General features: G+C 42.2%; 1 protein-coding gene across 5 annotated transcripts in view; it reads right to left on the bottom strand.

Annotated features, from left to right (window-relative positions):
• The window catches only part of NPNT (nephronectin), a 73003-nt gene that overhangs the window by 28146 nt on the left and 26325 nt on the right, over positions 1-18532 (bottom strand). For 3 of the 5 annotated variants that reach the window (XM_082236961.1, XM_082236957.1, XM_082236958.1), the window contains 6 exons: positions 18254-18346; positions 14653-14745; positions 9073-9192; positions 7293-7412; positions 4855-4989; positions 1313-1435 (listed from right to left, as the gene is read on the bottom strand). In XM_082236961.1, the coding sequence (XP_082093087.1) occupies positions 1313-1435; positions 4855-4989; positions 7293-7412; positions 9073-9192; positions 14653-14745; positions 18254-18346 (684 nt within the window). The remainder of the gene's footprint in view (positions 1-1312; positions 1436-4854; positions 4990-7292; positions 7413-9072; positions 9193-14652; positions 14746-18253; positions 18347-18532) is intronic. The other 2 variants (XM_082236959.1, XM_082236960.1) reach the window with 1 other exon arrangement.

The following is an 18532-nucleotide window of genomic DNA, read 5'->3' as shown; positions in this document are numbered from 1 at the left end:
TTAGCACTATCAGCAAGGCTATCAGTTGCGTTCTCGAAAGAAAGACATCTTTGAAAATCACCTATTTGGGTCCATCAAAGTCTTTCATGCATGTTGCCTGACCAAGTCAGGTTTCCGTGCAGTCCAACAATAACCACACTACCAATCTTGTTTCTTCACAATGACAAGCAAGCACGTTTCTAATTAGCATGCGGAAAATCCCTCCCAACAAGCAAAGCAAAAGAAGCCAGAAGCAGCTTCTCTTGCACAGATTCTCAGATCTCTCTTAAAAGCTAGTCACATGCTGTCAAAAGCATGCAGGAAACAGAAGTTACTATTTGCTTCTATAACTTTATAAACTCTCTAACTTTACAAACTCAGAGGTGACTGTACCATGCAAAGTCCCTAAAGATTTCAACATGCTTCAGACAACAGGAAGGAGTCATTTGGGGGACAAAATTTACAATTGTCTATAAAGACATCTTTAAAGGTTTTCTTCCTTTCTCCTGTGTTTCTTGACATATAACTATTTTCAGTGAAAACAGTGAACATACCATGCTTCCTTATGCTGAATCAAACCATTGGTAGACCTGGCCAAACTCTGTCTCCTTCTCAGGTGGCCTTACCTCTCCAAGGTTTCAGACAGAGGGCTAGCTGCTACCTGAAATCCTAATTATAAAGCATTGAATTTGGAGCTTTCTGCACACTCAGCCACTGAACCTGACCAGACTCCACTAGGTTAAGCCAATGACTTCCACATGTTCAGTTAAGATCAAGCTATAACTATATGCTTCTAGGGAGGCTTCCTGAAATGGGCACTGAGGCCCTGAGCTGCGAAAAGCAACTGATAGTGCAAAGTAGGAAAATAGCTTTCAACTCAAAGAGGGACTAGTGCTTACATAGCTGGGGAGACTTCTTAAGAAAGACCACAATGCTTAGCACTTGAACTCTATAATGAAATCATAGAGACCCGTGTGATTGCTGAAGTTAACTACTGAGAATTACAATTTTATGCAATGCACACCATGACAGGAAAAGCATTAATAACAGTCAACAGGAATGGCTTAGGCAAGCAGACCATATTCCTAAGAAAAACCACAGACTGCAAAACATTAAAACAATTAGAGCAATGTAACTGCAAACTAGGACCACTGGCTTCTCATTCTAAAAACGAAAAGTGCTTGAGGAAATTTATTTTTACACCGGCATATCAAGGCTCATAAAACTTTAAATACACTATCCATTCCTTCAAAATTAGATGAGTGTGATGGCACGAGGATGCCTGGCGATGTTTCGGGATTTGGAATTCAAGAAGAAAATGATCATTACGTACATATGCAGTTCATTCCGTCACCTCTGTATCCTTCTTTACATTTGCATTTGTAAGATCCCTGTGTATTGTAACACTGTGAAAAACTCCCACACTGATATTGGCCAAGTGAGCATTCATCTATGTCTGAAACGAAAAACATTGCATGAACCTCGTGTGATAGCAATCATAGGGCACATTTTAAAACTGAACATCAATTATCATTCTTTTGCTTGCTGAAATAGTGAAGCAAATCAGGAATAGGTAATCTGTGGCCCTCCAGTTATTGATGATCTTTTTTATCACTGACATTGGGCATGCTGGCTGGGACGGATGTGAGTTGGAGTCTACCAACATCAGAAGGGCCACAAGCCAGGATTTAGGTTTAAGCTACTGGAGGTAATGGGGCCCTTTATATGTCCAGCTCTTCTTTGTCGAATATTTGGTATGCTATATAGTAATTTATGGGCACCCTGTATATAGAAATGAGCAAACCAGTGATATTTTAGGGAGCAGGCTAGCAGGCAGGGCCTATTACCGTGGTACCTTGGGTTACATACGCTTCAGGTTACATACGCTTCAGGTTACAGACTCCCCTAACCCAGAAATAGTGCTTCAGGTTAAGAACTTTGCTTCAGGATGAGAACACAAATCGTGCTCCGGTGGTGCAGCAGCAGCAGGAGGCCCCATTAGCTAAAGTGGTGCTTCAAGTTAAGAACAGTTTCAGGTTAAGTACGAACCTCCGGAACGAATTAAATACTTAACCCAAGGTACCACTGTACTTACACCATAGGAGCCTACACAACACAAAATACTGTTGCTGTATGTAGGTTTTATTTAATTTATTTTTTTATCTTATATTTTGGAAATGTACATCCAGTTTTTTCCCCCTTTAAATTGTTTTGGGCGTCCCAAGAGAGTGGAGCACTAAGCTATAGTTTGTTTAGCTTATACATAAATCTGGCATTGGCCACAGGTTTCCCATCCCTGAAAGAAATTGTATTTATATTTTAACATACTGAAACACCAATTGTGAAAATAAAAAGCACAAGTTGACAAATGATTGACTTTATCGGTATTCTGAGGCCCAGCCCCAACACTAGATGTTCAAAATAGTCTTTGGAAGTAACCCTTCTGCCGCAGCAAATGCTTGCATATTTTTAGTAAATGGTTTTTAAAGAGGCATTGGAAATTCTGCAGGCAGGCAACTGAGAAGGAATGGCTGAGACATTTTAGGCCATTCTAATTATAACTTACAAGTGGGAAAGAAAATAAATATATGGTTTTTTAAAAAAACCAAAAGACAAGTCTAGTAATTCGCTTCATGAAAACATTCAACACACTTCCAAATGCGTATTAGGATGTGCAAAGTCCACTCCATTCAAATTATATTTGGCTGACCACATGGTTCCTCCAAAATATTGGTTATTTACAGGAGTCTGGCCAATGTTTTGAGGATTCCAATCTTTTGGGTGAAAGTTTTAGGAAAGTTTTATGTCTTCTACTGAGTCAGAGCATTGATCCATCTAGCTCAGTACTTTCATCATCACTATATTTAATTTATCTACTGCCCTTTATCCAAAGATCTCAGGGCAGGCCACATTAAGTGGCAGCAGCTCTCTGGGCTTTCAGGAATGGGCATCTCCCAGCCTCACCTAGAGATGCTAGGAATTGAATCTGGGACTTTTCACATGCAGAGCAGATGCTCGAACCCTGAGATACAGCACTTTTGCTTTACTGCTTGCATGTTCTCACAGTTTCCCTGAAGGAACTGTGGTGTGGGGTAGCTGAAGCAGCTGTGCAACACTCCTGTTTGTTGTCTAGAGATCATGGGTAGGCAAACTAAGGCCCAGGGGCCAGATCCAGCTAAATCGCCTTCTAAATCCAGCCCGCAGACGCTCCAGGAATCAGTGTGTTTTTACATGAGTAGAATGTGTCCTTTTATTTTTTCGGTCTGTCTTGTGTTTTTACATGAATAGAATGTGTGCTTTTATTTAAAATGCACCTCTGGGTTATTTGTGGGGCATAGGAATTCGTTCATATTTTTTTTCTTCAAAATATAGTCCAACCCCCGACAAGGTCTGAGGGACAGTGGACCAGCCCCCTGCTGAAAAAGTTTGCTGACCCCTGGTCTAGTCCAAGTTATGAGGCACTGGGCCCCTATTTGGGTGCTGAAGCATGGAGGAGTATGTGGTATCATCAGTTTCAACAGCAGAAGCAGTGAGGCCAGCTAGATAACTAATAACTGCTACCATAGGGCCGATGTTTGCTCAATGGCACGTATCGTCTTCTCTCCTCAGGTGGGAGTGGAGCCTAATGCATGTGTTAGCTTCCTGTTTGTCAAAAATCTTTTCGAAAAACCTCAGTAACGGATTGCTCAGTGGGGATCAGCAATATCAATGTTCAGGATTTTTGTCTCCAAAGAGTTCTCTGCACCTGAGGCTGCAATAAATCCAAATGTGGACCTTTATTTGCAGAGGAATTGTTGGGGAGGTCACTGTGTTACCAAAAAGTTTGTTATATGCCTGGGCCTTCGCAAGAACAAAATCCTGCTGACAGGTCATAGATTATTTTAATGGATAAGGCCTACGTTAGCTATTTCAGGACTTTGCAAATTAGTTCATTGTGAAGAGCTTGTGCAGCGGCTATAAAAAATCTTTCCCTTCCACAGCCTCTTATCCCCTAAATCTCAGTAAATCTTAAATTAGTATTCCACCACACGCAAATCACATTGGAATCTGTCTCCGTTTTAAGCAGGCTGATTGGGAACGAGAAAACTCATGACCATCAAGATGAGGTATAGCTGTAATGCCAGTTACAGTGTGATCGCAATACTTTAGCACTGAAGTAACTCTTAAGGAATTGAAGACAACTTCTGTGCAATTACAGAAAAACGGGGACTATGCAGATTTGCTGGTGTGCTGTCTGAACTGCTTTAGCCACCAGAGAGGAGTTTGTGGACTTTGCAGCAACAATCCAAGCCCAATGTGAGGGAAAGTTTCTGTATTCTAAGGCTGGAACTACACATTATGGGAGATATAGACTCAATAAATGTAAAGATAAAGGACCCCTGACAGTTAGGTCCAGTCGCGAACGACTCTGGGGTTGCACCGCTCATCTCGCTTTACTGGCCGAGGGAGCCGGCGTTTGTCTGCAGTTTTTCCAGGTCATGACTAAGCCGCTTCTGGTGAACCAGAGCAGTGCACGGAAATGCCGTTTACCTTCCCGCCGGAGCGGTACCTATTTATCTACTTGCACTTTTGACGTGCTTTCGAACTGCTAGGTTGGCAGGAGCTGGGACTGAACAATGGGAGCTCACCCCATTGTGGGGATTCGAACCGCCAACTTTCTAATCGGCAAGCCCAGAGGCTCAGTGATAGTGGAGCTGCACTGAAAATGCAGGGCTACTGTGTTTTTTGGGGGGTGGGTCTCATGATGGGCTGTTGTGCACATCACAGAAGGGAAGACTGCCTATGACTCCTGTAATAGGTAGGTAGATTTGGAGTAACATATTTTGCACACAGTTTTCTTCTAGGAATGCTTTTGTGATCAGCTCATTTCATTACCGTAGCACTGGTATTTGCCTCCAATGTACATCAAATCAAATCCTTTATGGCACTTGCAAATATAGCTTCCAAAGGTATTGACGCACTTCCTGAATCGAGGACAGGTAACTCTGCCAGTGGCACATTCATCCACATCTACAAGTAGAAATCCATTAATTTCACCAAAAGGATTAATCATAGTACATCCAAAAGTATGTTCATGTGACAAAACCAGAAGGTCAAAAATACTTTTTGGAAATTACCTTTTGCTCTAGCTTTGTGTTTTAAACTGCCTCACAGAAAATACAATTTTGTTTTTAAGGCATATCCATGCTCAACTTTTCTGTCTCTCCCCACCCATTTCTCCAAGGCTCCTCCCTCCCAAACTCAGGTCACACACAAGACTTCCTTTTGTGCCACATTTCTAGACACAGGACTGGACTTTAAAGCTCCATGTCTGAGTGCTGGAGTTTTATTGTCCCAGAGCTTCCCCTGGGGAAATCCACATTATACTGCTGAATCGGAGCAAAAGAAAACCAGATATTTTGCAGATTGTTGTTTGCTCCAATTCAGCAGTAAGACACAGGTCTGCCCAGGAAAACGCCAGAACCAAAAAAACCCCCACCAAGCTTAGACACAGAGCTTTAAAGCGTCTGTAAAACTGGATAAAGGAGTAACACGGTTCAGTTTTGTTTCCCAAACCTGAATAGATTTTAGCATAGTATGCAGTTACCCATGTGGTTTTTGGTAAAGTACTGGTTGTAGGAGAAACTTGAGGGGCATTAGCAACAGTTTTTGTTGGGGGGCAGTAAGGGAAAGATGCAAAGCCTCAGACTCGTGCTTAAAATAGGTGGTTTGTTATAGTCTGAAAGTTGTCTGACACAATTTAAGAATGATCAATCCTGGGGCAAAAGGTCTTCATATATATTACTCTGCTGAACCAGTTGAATAAACTCACTCGGGGAACATTCCTTCAGTCATGAAAATGTTCTTTCACAAAAATATTTCCTGAGTGAATTGTTTCTGCCGATGTACCAGGGTAAGAAATACAGTGACCCTTTGCTCCTGAGAAGATCATTCTCAAAATGTGTCAGGCAGTATTTTCAAAACTCCACTCTGAGACTTTGGCCTTTCCCTTTCCCCCCAGTGCTGATGTGCATCAGTTCATTCACTATTAGATATTGCCTTTAATTTTAATTAAAAGTCACTGGGCTCACACAAAACACCCAGGTATAGTTTGGTGCAGGAACATGGCCCTCCAGATATTGCTGGACTCCAGCTTCCATCAGCCCCAGAGCCAGCATGGCAAAGATTGAGGGCTTATAGGATCTGTAATCCAGCAACATCTAGAGAGACGCATGGTACCCACCCTTAGTTCAGCTGTATCCAGCCTGATCAAAGTGTCAGATCCTGTGCTTCTCCCCTGCAACCTATAACCTAAGTCGTCTTTGTAGATGACAAAGCGGCAGCAGGATTGACAGCGTTTTAATTAGCTCTGCTCTTGTTAGTCTATCAGGAAAAAATAAGTTGGCGAAGGCTTCATTTAGGAGTAAGCTTCCTTGATCACAGTGTGAGTAACTTTCCAGTACACACACAGAAAGGATAGGCAACAAAATACAGAAACTGTCTCAGGTAAAAATGGGCAGGTTTAAGCATGTGCTATTAGGGTGTGTGTGCATTTTGCGGCTGGCATCCGTCTGTCTCAGGAGATAATAAAAGAGTGCACATTCAGGGGTGAAGTCAAACCATTGGAGAGTTACAATGCCTGCTGTGGCTGTAGAGACCAATACAGGAGAGACATGTTTTGTTGCAGCTGGGGCAGATGACGGCATGTACAATGGCATTTCCCCCCCTCTGCACTCCTTCCAGTGATCATTCCTCCTCTGGTCACTGCTGTGGATACATGACCTGACTGATTGTCTCCAGCCACTGTGGTCATCTGCAAGGGATTCCCCCATGTGTTGTCAGCTATCCTGTCACATTCGCTGACATCTTTGTAATGCAGAGTTGGTCTGCCAAGGGACCTGGTGCCTGAAGCCAGCTCCACATGGAGCACATCCTTGGGGATCCTGCCAGCTTCTGTTCTGTGGACGTAACCAAGCCAATGTAGATGTCACTGAGACAGGAGTATGAAGATGCTGGGAATGTGAGCTTGGGAGAGCACATTTTTGTTTGAGGCTCTGTCCTGCTATGGTATCCCCCAAATCTTCCTGATGTAGCGCATGTGGAAGGCTTCAAGGCATCGTTCCTGGTGATGGTCAACCACAAAGCAGTGTGGTCAACCGTGTGTGTGTGTGTGTGTGTATTTCAGCCAAACAACCATCTGATGTAGCTCCGTGTAAAGCTAGGTGTCTTGCCTCCCACCCACCAGTGCCAATGGGCAACAACAACCACTGCTGCCCAGAATTTCCCAGTGCGCATGAAAGGGAGAAATAACACGCTTACAACTTTTGACTTACCTACACAAGTTCTACCATCAGGAGCTAGTTGCAAGCCTGGGGAAGGACAACGGCACCGCACCTCCCCTTTCACGACATCACAGCCGTACTGACAGTTTGCCATGGAACATGAGAGAGCGTCTGTGGGAACATCATACAAATGAAATTATTTGTTATCAACAACAACATTTCAGAGGCTTTGTGAGATTGGGGGAGGGAGGCATAGCTCAGTGGTAGAGCATTTGTCTTGCTTGCAGAAGGTCCCAAGTTTAATCCCTGGTATCTCCAGGTAAGAACGTGAGAGAGTGCCTGCCTGGAACCCTGGAGAGCTTCTGCCAGTCAGTGTAGACAGTATGGAGTTAGATAGACCAGTGGACTTCCATGCAGCTTCCAATGTTCCATTTTATCAAGGCATTTCAATATAAAATTGCACATGAAATGCAATTGGAGAACAAAACATGTTGTGTTTGATCTTACCTACTTAGTGAAGGAACCAGCCTCAATCTGGTGAACCTCCAGGTGTTGCTGGACTAAGACTGCCATCATTCTTGACTTCTGGCCATGCTAGAAGGCACTATGGGAGTTGTAGTCTAAAACAACTGCAGAGTACCCAGTTGGACAAGGCTGTTGTACAGCAAAGCTCCAGTATAGAGGGACTCCATTATTCAAATGGCCACCCTATCCTGTGGTGATTTTAATTGTCCGTATTCTTCTGTCAAACAGTCCCAGGTACTGATATGGGAAAAACATGCGACAGAATGGCTGCTGGGTTTTTGCAGAATGGATCTTTCAGTGAACTGACTAATAAAAAGCAATTTCCATTCTTAGGAGAAACTGGTATGCTTTTATCTGAAACCCTCCTTCTAAAATCTAATCTCTTGGCTGTAGGGAAGGTTCCGTCATTCCCTCTCCCATTCTTGGCATGGTGAAGTATTCAAAATATTCGCTTTTGTAAGAGGAAGGAAGAACCTGGCCACTGGGGAGTTTTGTACTACAGTTTCCAAACACACAAACCAGCAGGCACCTGACAGTTTTAGTGAGTTGCGTTTACATTGTACAGTAACACACAGCCAGGTATGTTGCACCTCTTGCTGAGAACAACATTCCCAAATGAGCTGATTGTGAGTAAAAGAGAAGCTGTGCTTGTATGTCTCGAAGAAATTCAATTTCTGCGTACTCCAAAATTAACTGACCTTATCCACCCCACCCAGACAAATGTGTGAATTGGAAGCTACAGTAATTGTCCTTCCTACTACTCCAAATATTGCCTTTCAGTTCTTGGCTCAAAAAACCCAAACCAAAATGCATCAAGAATGTAGATTTTAAGATAAAAATTATTTTGAAATGCATGCATTGACGAAGTACAGTAGAACTTTGTTACATACAGCTCATGACAAAGTACATGGGCTGTATATAACTAAGTTCTACTGTGAGTAGGGTCATTGAAATTAAAGGACCTAAGTTAGATATGTCATTTAATTACTGTTGGTCTACTCTGCTTATGACTGACATTGGATACAACCCCATATTTTTATAGACACACACACACACACACACACACATTCAAACACTAATTTATATTTTTCATGTGATTATTTTTTGAAACAGGACAGAACAGATTTATCGATAAACATGGATTGCAAAGAAACTGCTCTGTCCATCCCATTTATCTTCCAATAATAAAAATAATAGGATGAATTATTCAATTTTTATTGTTTGCTTTTCCACTTTAGCAGACCGTTCGTCCTTTACTCTTTAATCAATAATAATAAAAACCCTAAGCAGAAGGGTTTTGACTTACTAGAACATGATCCATCTGGCATAAGCATGTATCCATTCAGACAATAACACTTGTAGCTGCCATAGGTATTCATGCACCGGTGTTTGCATGGTCTTGGTTTCAGACCACACTCATTGAGATCTAAAAAGGGCACAGAGGGGAGGAATCAAAAACAGAGCAGCCATTGCATATTGGCATCTTTAGAATTGCAGGAGATGGTAGTGATAAGGTTCTCAAAACCAGACCAGCCTTGATCCTAAAATGCCTCTTCCAATATATTCCCATACCTACATATAGTCAGAAGGACAGTCTGTTTGCAGTACTTCTAATCCCATAACAACAGAGGCATTGGACACTCTCCACTTCCATCCCACATCAATTATCCCTGCCTATGTAGCCGTAGTCAAGGCTTTTGTTGGCACCACACTTAACCTGCATCAGTATAAACGATTCCTAAGGTCTGGGCTGGTGTAAATCATAATCTTTATTAAAGCTGGCTGGCTGCGGAGAGGAGGAGTTGTAAGTATGGAGTGTATGGTTCAGCATCCCTCAGAACAGGGACAGGCAACCTTTTGTCTGTCAAGGGCCACATTTCCACAGGGCTAATCTGTCAGGGGCCACCTGCCAGTGAATCAAAGTCAGCATGGGATGGGGCCAGAATCAAAAGTGTGTGGAGTCATCCCTTTTTCTCTTTCTGCCATTTGCTCTTCTTTTCTGCCATCCCCTTCCTTCCTTCTCTCTCTCTCTCTCTCTAGCTACCATCCCTTTTCTTTCTCTCCTTTTCTGCCACACCTTCCATCTTTTTTATCTCCCTCTTCCACCACCCCACTCCAACAGACTGAAGGGAGAGGGGCAACATAATTTTTGCCAGAATATTTTTAGGCCTGACATTCTATCAGTCCTAGGATAGATTTGGCTATAGATAGGCACGTATGACTCAATTGCTCCATTTCCTTTAAAATCAAGTTCAGCTAAACTCTATAGGTTAGCAAGCAGATATTAAGTGAAGAACATAATCTAAACCCAGTAGATAGAGCAGTTTCATATCTTTTTCTCTCCCAAATAATGCAGTGGCTTAGTAAAACTAAATCCCAATCCACCTGTTGTATTGTTTGGATCATTCTACTGAGCTTTGAATCCGACACCATCTGGCATAATATATTTTGGTACTCAAGTGTAATGATATTGGCTAGCTATTAGTGGCATAGTCTAAGAATAATGTGCACATACTTTAAGTGTTTCTGCTGGGAAGTGTATTCATACTTTGTTCCAGTAAGCATCTATAAGTTGCTGAATTTTAATTAAATATGCACAAAATATTTTTGCTGGCTTTACTCAATTGCTTCATCAGCAAGACAGTGCGAGCATCTATTATAGTGCTAGAGTTTTGTTTAATGTTTTGAGATTCACTTCTTGCAAAACATTCTAGAAACTTTAGGAAGATGCATAAGGTCACATTTGTTTTCCCACCACTGGTGTTCCATTCACTAGCCAAAAGCAATACAAGGGGCTTAATTAAGGGTCTCCATTATAATTCCATTAAATCTAAACAAACATTGTGTGATTCCTTCCCTTCCGCAGCCTTAGCTTCTTCTGGGAAATGGTTGACACTTTCAAGTTATATTTGTAACAGCTTTCCCTCTGCCTTGTTTAGAACACATAGTACACAGGCAAGTGAGAGAAAAGTCATCAAAACCCTTTTTACGGTTGTTGTGGCTAGTTTGTTGTTCTTTTCGCATATTTCTTACCATTTCAGAAGCACGTTCAATATGTCTGTGTAGCAGGTTTTGCTCTGTGATATTTCTCTCAGTGGTTTTCTCTTCCATTTGAACTAGCTAGGAAATGCCACTGTTTCCATGTGCCTTATGAATATCAGTTATGCTGAATCAATGCAATGGACATCTGAAAAATACATCACCTGGAGCATAGTTGCGTGGGGTGGCCACAAATGTTGATGGACATCAGCTACCATAGACTCTAACCAGAGGCCATACTGGCTCAGCCTGATGGGAGATGGAGTCCAAAAACATCAGGTTTCCCTTCCCTGTTTTAAAAGATATTCTGCACTCCTTCAACCATGGCACAGCTTCCTTTCTCGAGAGGGAAATGGTTTCCATCTGTGGGGCAGTGAGAGCAACGACTATTTTCTCCAACCATGCCCCTGCAAGGATAATATAGCATGACTGAATCAGGGAACTAGACACTTTAAAGAGGGACATGTGCCCTGTGACACTCTCAGCTTTTATCAACCCTGACCAATGGTCATGTTGGCTGGATCTGATGGAAGTCCAAGCACATCTATAAGGCACCATGTTGTCTGCTGGTTCCCTGGTGTGTGAAATCATTTCACAAATGTTGCATTGGAGAAATATATACATATTAGCTTTGTCTAGGTCAACAAATAATCCTTTCAACATCCCTGTAAGTTAGATCACTATGATTATTCCTAACTGCCAAATAGGGTGTGTGTGTGTACGAGGCTAAAAGAGAGAGAGCAACAAAGAGAGAAAAGGCCATCCATTTTCATGGAGGAGAATAGTGTTTAGCCAGGAATTTCCTGGGTTTTTAAACAACTCATTCTCTTAGCCACTACACTTCACAACTCATTTTACATATGGTTTTATATTGTGATGTTTAGGGGAGGACTGTTTATTACTGAGCAGGTTCAGGCTAACATTAACATTTAACTTGGAGTCAGAGAAATGCAAGACTCTTAATAAATTGGCACGCACATGCTGCGTTTGCTGAAAAGGTCAGGAAACTTTATCTTTTGTCTATTTTTTATTTCACAGGCTCTCCAAACATTTCACTTAGCACAATTTCTCTCTGGGCAAAAGAGGGGAAGAAGTATAGCCCAGCAGCCTGAATCTTCTAAGATGAAAAGTTTCAAAGACTTTGCAGAATCTTTTCACAACATCTATCGCAACCCTCCTTGCTTCTTTGCTCTTCGCAAAACTTCTAATGGGGGTTAAGAGTTTTTTTTTAAATGAACCCACTTATACTCCGCACTGAGATTTCCCTTCATTATTCCAAGTTGAACAATTCAACAATGATGCTATTCACACTCGTGGGTTGGGGGTAGGGAACCAACAACAACAACAACAACAATGCAAGAATAGTGTCACCATCAAAGCTGCATACTGAAAAGCTTTTAGAGCAGGTTGGATGCTGCAGCACTTTGGAAAAGCAGTCTCAGATATAAGCACAGGCTGCTAAGCTTGAACATCACATTGCAAGAAGAAAGACAGTTAATGTGAACATATGAATTACTCCAGAACGACAACTACTTGTGCGCTGCTAAATTTGCATGAGAGCTACAAAGAGATAAGCGAGACTCCTCCTACAGTAATGTGGTGTGCTGTATGTAATAATGAATTATTAGTTGATCTTGAGGATATAATTGCATCCCTACATTTCATTATTGGTCTGAAGCTGCTTTTAGACATGCATCTGGGGTCAGCATTGGGGGTTGGCATCAACAGATACCTGCAAAGAATCACAACCTGCTGGATGCTCATCTCTAAGCCCTGGAGGTGCCGCTCTTTTTCTTTGCTGTGTCTACCTGTTCACCTGCTGTCTCTAAGCATGGAAGCAGTGACAAGGGTGATGCAAAGGTCGGATGGACCCTGGGGAAGAAGACAAATTGGCAGCAATGACAATGAGGAGGAAGAGAGCCCCCTCAGAGAGGTGAGTCCCCTAAAGGAAGCTTCTTGCCCAAGGCCCACCACAAAAAACTAGCAGTGTCCTCTTTTCACACAATTAACTCTGCAGATTCCTAGTATATGGAAGTGACAAGTGTATGGAGGACACAGCCTGGGGCTGTTTGAAAAAAGCATAGGGAGAGATTCATGTCACACCTTGTGTCACATCTCAAGTACCATCCAACGAATGGCTTTGACACTACTGGGAAGACTTCCCCCACAGAGGAGGAGATGATATGGTGTGAATTGCAGGGGGAATGACAATGGTCACAATTTGTCAGCAACAGGTGATCCTGGACTGAAGTGTGAGCACAATTTTCCCAACAACAAAAGCACCTGCACCCAGCAGCCCACCTTTTGCAACCACCACCAAGGAGCCCTAGCAAAAATACAGCGCTGCTCAAGAGCGTTCAGATTTTGATCGTCAGCTTCAAACCGCACTGTGCCAGCAAGCATCACAAACAATAGGGAGCAAGGATCTGTGTGGCTTGCTGCAACTTTTAAGAATTGGTTGTTGTTGGCGCTGTCTCGAAGGACAGTGGAGTGGGCCTCTGGGGGTGAAGTCAAACCACTGTTTTAGCAGTACTGAAGTGACCTCCCTGGGGGCGCAAGCCTGGGCAATGTGTTTAAAGGTCCTCGGCTGCCCAGGCAACAAGCCCCATCCCGCCTTGGCCTCTCTGATTTGGTCTAAAAGCAAAGCAATACGTTTGGCACCAGCTTGGCTGCAGGAGTTGCCAGAAGGAGGCGTACAAGATGCCATCCGTCTTGGGAACTCCAATCCAGATTTGTGCAGAGTTTACTCCTTTCCCTTTTCCTCTCCTGAAGATATGCCACAAGGCAGTGGAGATTTAGGATCAGAGTTTTCCTTCTCCTAGAAGGGCTATCTTCCCAGGTTGATGAGCCCCATCTGCTCCTTGCTTCCCTCTACTGCGCGTGCAGAAAATGCCTTCTTGACTGTTGTTCTAATACCAGGTCAAGTTATTTAACCATCCATCCCAGTGCTGTCTTCTCTGCCTGGGAGTAGCTCAGGAAGAGACCTCAAACAGAAATACTCCTGTTTGAAACCCTCAGGAGCCATTCCCAGTCAGTGTAGGCAATAGTAAGATGGATCAATGATTTGACTTCAGATATGGCAGCAGCTTAATGTCTACTTAATGCTCCTAACTGGAGATTCAGTAACTGAACATGGGTCATTCTGGTTGCAGAATATGTGCTCCGCCACTGAGCTATGGCCACTCTTTCTCAGATATTAATGCCTATGTCAGGATGGCATGTAATGCTATAAGTTGAAAGGCTGCCTGTATTGGTCATGCGTCACTGCCATTCCCACAGTACATGTTATATGTTTTACATGCATTAAACATGCTAACCCAGACATTAATATCTGTGTCAGAACTACCCCAATATTAATGATTACTAAATAAAATTCTTTGGCCTATTTCTATCAGACTGTTTCCTTAACCAATGCAGGATTTGGGTTTTCTTGTATTTTGTTTTTAGTGCTTTGGTATTTTATGGATTTGTAAGTTGCTTTGAGACTTTGTGAAAAGTGATGAATACATGTAAATAACAACTATGGCAACAGACTGTTTTCTTGGTTTGAAAAAGAGCTTAGAAAAAGCAGCATGTGTCGTAAAAGATCTGAGTAGCAAGGGAACTATGAGAGCAAATGAAGAGAATTGTCTAAGGTCAAGCCTTTCCAGGAGAGAGAATTGCAGCCTCAAGGAAGTGTCAAAGCAAAGTCGCTTTGCATGCCAATTATATTGCAGGCTGGGCTTTCACATGGCAGCCAAAATGAGTTCATTGTCCTTTCAGCACACTTGCAAGAGGTTTCATGGTGGGGGTTTAAAGCCGTGCAGGTGGAAGGAACGCACCACCTGAAGTAAAGGATTGTCCTCACCCCTCCACGGGAAATGTGTTGCATGATGATCTGGAGGGCTGAAAAAATGTGGTTCACTGGGCCAGTCGTGTGAGGTGGCATATGGGTGGTCAGCTTCACATGTTGAGGAGAAGGCACAGCAGAAGTCAAAAGACCAGGACCCAGTAAAACAACATGGCAGTGTATTATGTCAAATACCATCAAATACCTGTAGGTGCAGGCATGGAGCTCTGGATCAGGAGAATTATAGGCGTCTCCCATTATAGACCTTCACACTGAACACCAAGCAAACTACAGATTGCACATGGAAAGTCTTTTGCATGTAACTTATGCTTCCCTCCTAACCCAGAGGTGGAAGTGCTTACTTTCAGGGAAGAATCAGCAGGTATTCATGGCTATTTTACCCTTTCTTTACATACAGATTCTGTTCACCTAGTATTCTATCCCACCCCCTACAGTTTAAAATCATTTCCCCTATGTCAATTCCAAAAGCAGAGATGACACTAGCTAGGGGCTGAGTGGCCTGCCCTCTGGGAAAGCTGTTTCAGGGAAGAATTAGTGACCACAGGCCAGTAAACTCCGCATGTCTGTTATCTTAGCCAGCGCACAAATGGATCCACAGGTTTGCCTCCTAGTTCTACTGTAAGATTTGTCGAGGTCCTGCTGATTCTTTGAACTGTGACTATTTCAGATTATTATTTCAAATGAAATGTAAGTGACCACTTATATGTCATAAAAAGAGGCAATGTGTCATCATCACCACCATAAAAAAGGAACGACACTATAAATAGAATGCAATAGAACTGTAGAATTGGAAGGATCATCTAGTCTCAACCCCCTGCAAAGCAGAAATATGCAGCTTCAGTCCCATGTGGGGATTGAACCTGCAACCTTAGTATTATCAGCACCATGCTCTAACCAACTGAGCTATCTCCCACAGTATTCCTATAAATCAAGTAGAAATCCAATACGTCTCATAGTGGGGAAGTCTGTTACCAGGTAACCTGTGTGCCTGCTTAGTCTATTCTCCAGGTGTGAATGGCTGGTGGGCAACTTCAAGGCCCCCACTCTCCCTTCTTCTGACCATCTTTAAGCCAGACATGGGCCAGTCAAATAGAGGACTGTCCTCTGCAAAGTAGGAGACATGGCTACCATACAAATGTGTTATGGCAAAAACAAATGTGAAAGTCACTGAGAAAGTACATGGTAGATTTTCCGTTTTCTAAATGGACTTTGGCTACTCACTCAATTTACTGTACGATCCTATGAGAACATCTACGCATCTGGCCTCACTTCAGGTAAAGGTGTCTAGGATTATAGCCTAAGGCAGCAGTTGTAATGCACACCCTCTAGCCTTAGGACTTGACAGATCCACCACAGGATCCACAGCCCAGTTGCTCAGAGCATCAGCTGCGAGAAGTGGGAAATTTTAATGTCTTCAGCTCAGCTAAGTTGAGGAAAGGAGAAGAATTTGGAAGTCATGTATGCAATCAATCAATTAATTAATTAATTAATGCAAGCAATTGATCACAAAAACATCATTATTTCATTTCAAAGTTCTGTGTTTAGTGTGCAAGAAATGGAAATAAATGTTAAAAGTCCTGCCTTATGAAAAGGAATTGCCTTCCACTTGTTAATGAGAAGACCCTTAAGTGTCTTTAACACACAAACACTTGCACATATATAGAACTCTGTTATAAAGGGAATGCACGGGAATTGTAGCCTTTTGGGATTATGACAATCATAAATACACTGAAAATAAATTGCCACAGACAACACCATCCGGTTGGAGCTGGACAACTCCATCCGATCTCATTTCCAGCAGGAGAACTTTTATTTGATGATGGTGCAATAATAATTTGGGGAGACGTTTCCAATTCAGGAAAGGCCATTCATATTACAAAATGACATTGACCTGTAATAGAGCCAGGCTATGGATGCCAAAGAAAGCAACAGTAATTACACCCATCCGGCTGCTTGACGTGTGATCTGCAGATCTGCCTCATAAGTACAGTTTGTTTAAAATATAGGCAACTCTTTGCAGCCAGGGCTAGAGGAGTGAACAGCTTAATCTGGTCAGTTAGGGTGCTGGGCCCTATTGCAAAGCTCTAATTGTTTCCTGTTGAAATCAATGAGAGGAAGAGCATATCAAAACCACTGGGCATGGAGGTAAATGTGTCTTTGTGTTCAACATGCAGGTTTTTAACAAATGCAAATAGTATCAGTACAAGCACAGTCCTCACCCCATACATCAGCTGATTCTATTCTATTCTATTCACCCCATACATCAGCTGATTCTAAAATCTCACTGGAAAGCTCCTCATTGAAATGAATTGGAGTCCTATGATTAAGTAGCAGATTTGTCAACAGGATGCTGTATATCATCTAAAATCAGCATGAGCTTTCTTCTCTCTGTTGAGCTTGTTTCACAACAGCGTTTCAGTTTTTGATATTTTAAATTGCTGCGGACCTACAGTATCTTTGTGGCGGGCACTTCTGAGAGCTGAAGTTCTAGAATAAAAGCAATACATAACAACATTTCTCCCAAAAGTAAAACAATTTATATAACGAAGTGTCTGTAAGATGGAGAAAAAGAAGGAAGCAGAGGAAATGAGGTCACAGGGAGGGTGGGCTTAGATTCCCCATGAATCCGTCAAGGAAGGATTAATATATCCAAACAAATGAGTTTTAAAAAGCATTTAGAAATCATTATGCCATCGGAGGATTAGTAGCTCTCAGGGAACACAGTTCTGTACAGCACCACCTTACTCAGATTGTCAGGTTTTCTAAAACACTCGTTTGCTTTTCTGTAATGAGCTTAGGAAAGCTTTATCAAGGCTAGCTGGAGAGAGCGGCTGTAACTTCCTTAAGTACCTGGCAGTGCTCAGCACTATATAAAATAATACTTTGGGGAGAAGTGAATAAAAATAGTGCAATATGTTGACAATACTGGCCATTTTAAACAACACTGTTCTTTTTCATTATAATATGACTGGGGTCATTGTGGGTAGTTTGCTATTACAAAGTGAAACTGGAATTAATTATTATTATTATTATTATTATTATTATTATTATTATTATTATTATACTTCAAATTAGCATGGGGACTTGCTTTCATAAAAGCAAGGTCCTTGTTACCTAAATCAAACCAGCATTTTAAGTTTTAGGCTTTACAGCTGATCTTGGAAAGGAACCAATCTTGTACCTCTAACAACAAAAGCACTATTTGCTTAACTTTTTTAAATACTTTCATAAAATGGATTGTGCTGGGATGCAGTAACAGCAACTCCCAAGTGGGTGTCTTTGAGAAGAGTGGAAGCTCTAATTCAATTCAAGTAGGTGCTGTGCTTTTCATTCAGGGAGACCTAGAAACTCCAATTCATACCCTGCATCTGGCAGGAAATGACCGCCATAGATATTTTTCCACCAGTTCTTCTTGGGCATCACCAATAGCGCTGCAAATATATGAACCAGCCTTGGCCCTGCTAAATTCAGCAGTATGTCAGCTGACCCAAGGGCAGTTGAAACTTGAACTAGCTGCAGAACATTTAGTTCAAGTTTCAATTGCTTTTTTCAATACCTTGAAGCAATACCACATTCCTTAAAATAGCATAAATCTTACCTTGATTGCATGTTTTCCCAGTGTATCCTGGATGACACTTGCACTTGTTTGGTCCAACACATTCCCCATGTTTACATCCAGGCTGACATACAGCTGTGAATACACGTAAGCAGACTTGTCACTCTTCTTGTCGAACTGAGGTGCACAAACATTATTTGATTATAATGCATTTGACGCAGTGGTCTTATTCACAGGAAATGCTACACCAAACCATGGTTTAGTGAGACTTACTGAGCAAATACCATGGCTGGTTTGCTCCTCCTCTGGGCCTGTTGCTGC

The sequence above is a fragment of the Podarcis vaucheri genome (genome assembly GCF_965113315.1).
Source record: "Podarcis vaucheri genome assembly, chromosome: 9".
In the NCBI taxonomy this organism is placed as follows: domain Eukaryota; kingdom Metazoa; phylum Chordata; class Lepidosauria; order Squamata; family Lacertidae; genus Podarcis; species Podarcis vaucheri.
This window is presented reverse-complemented; position numbering and strand designations above follow the sequence as displayed.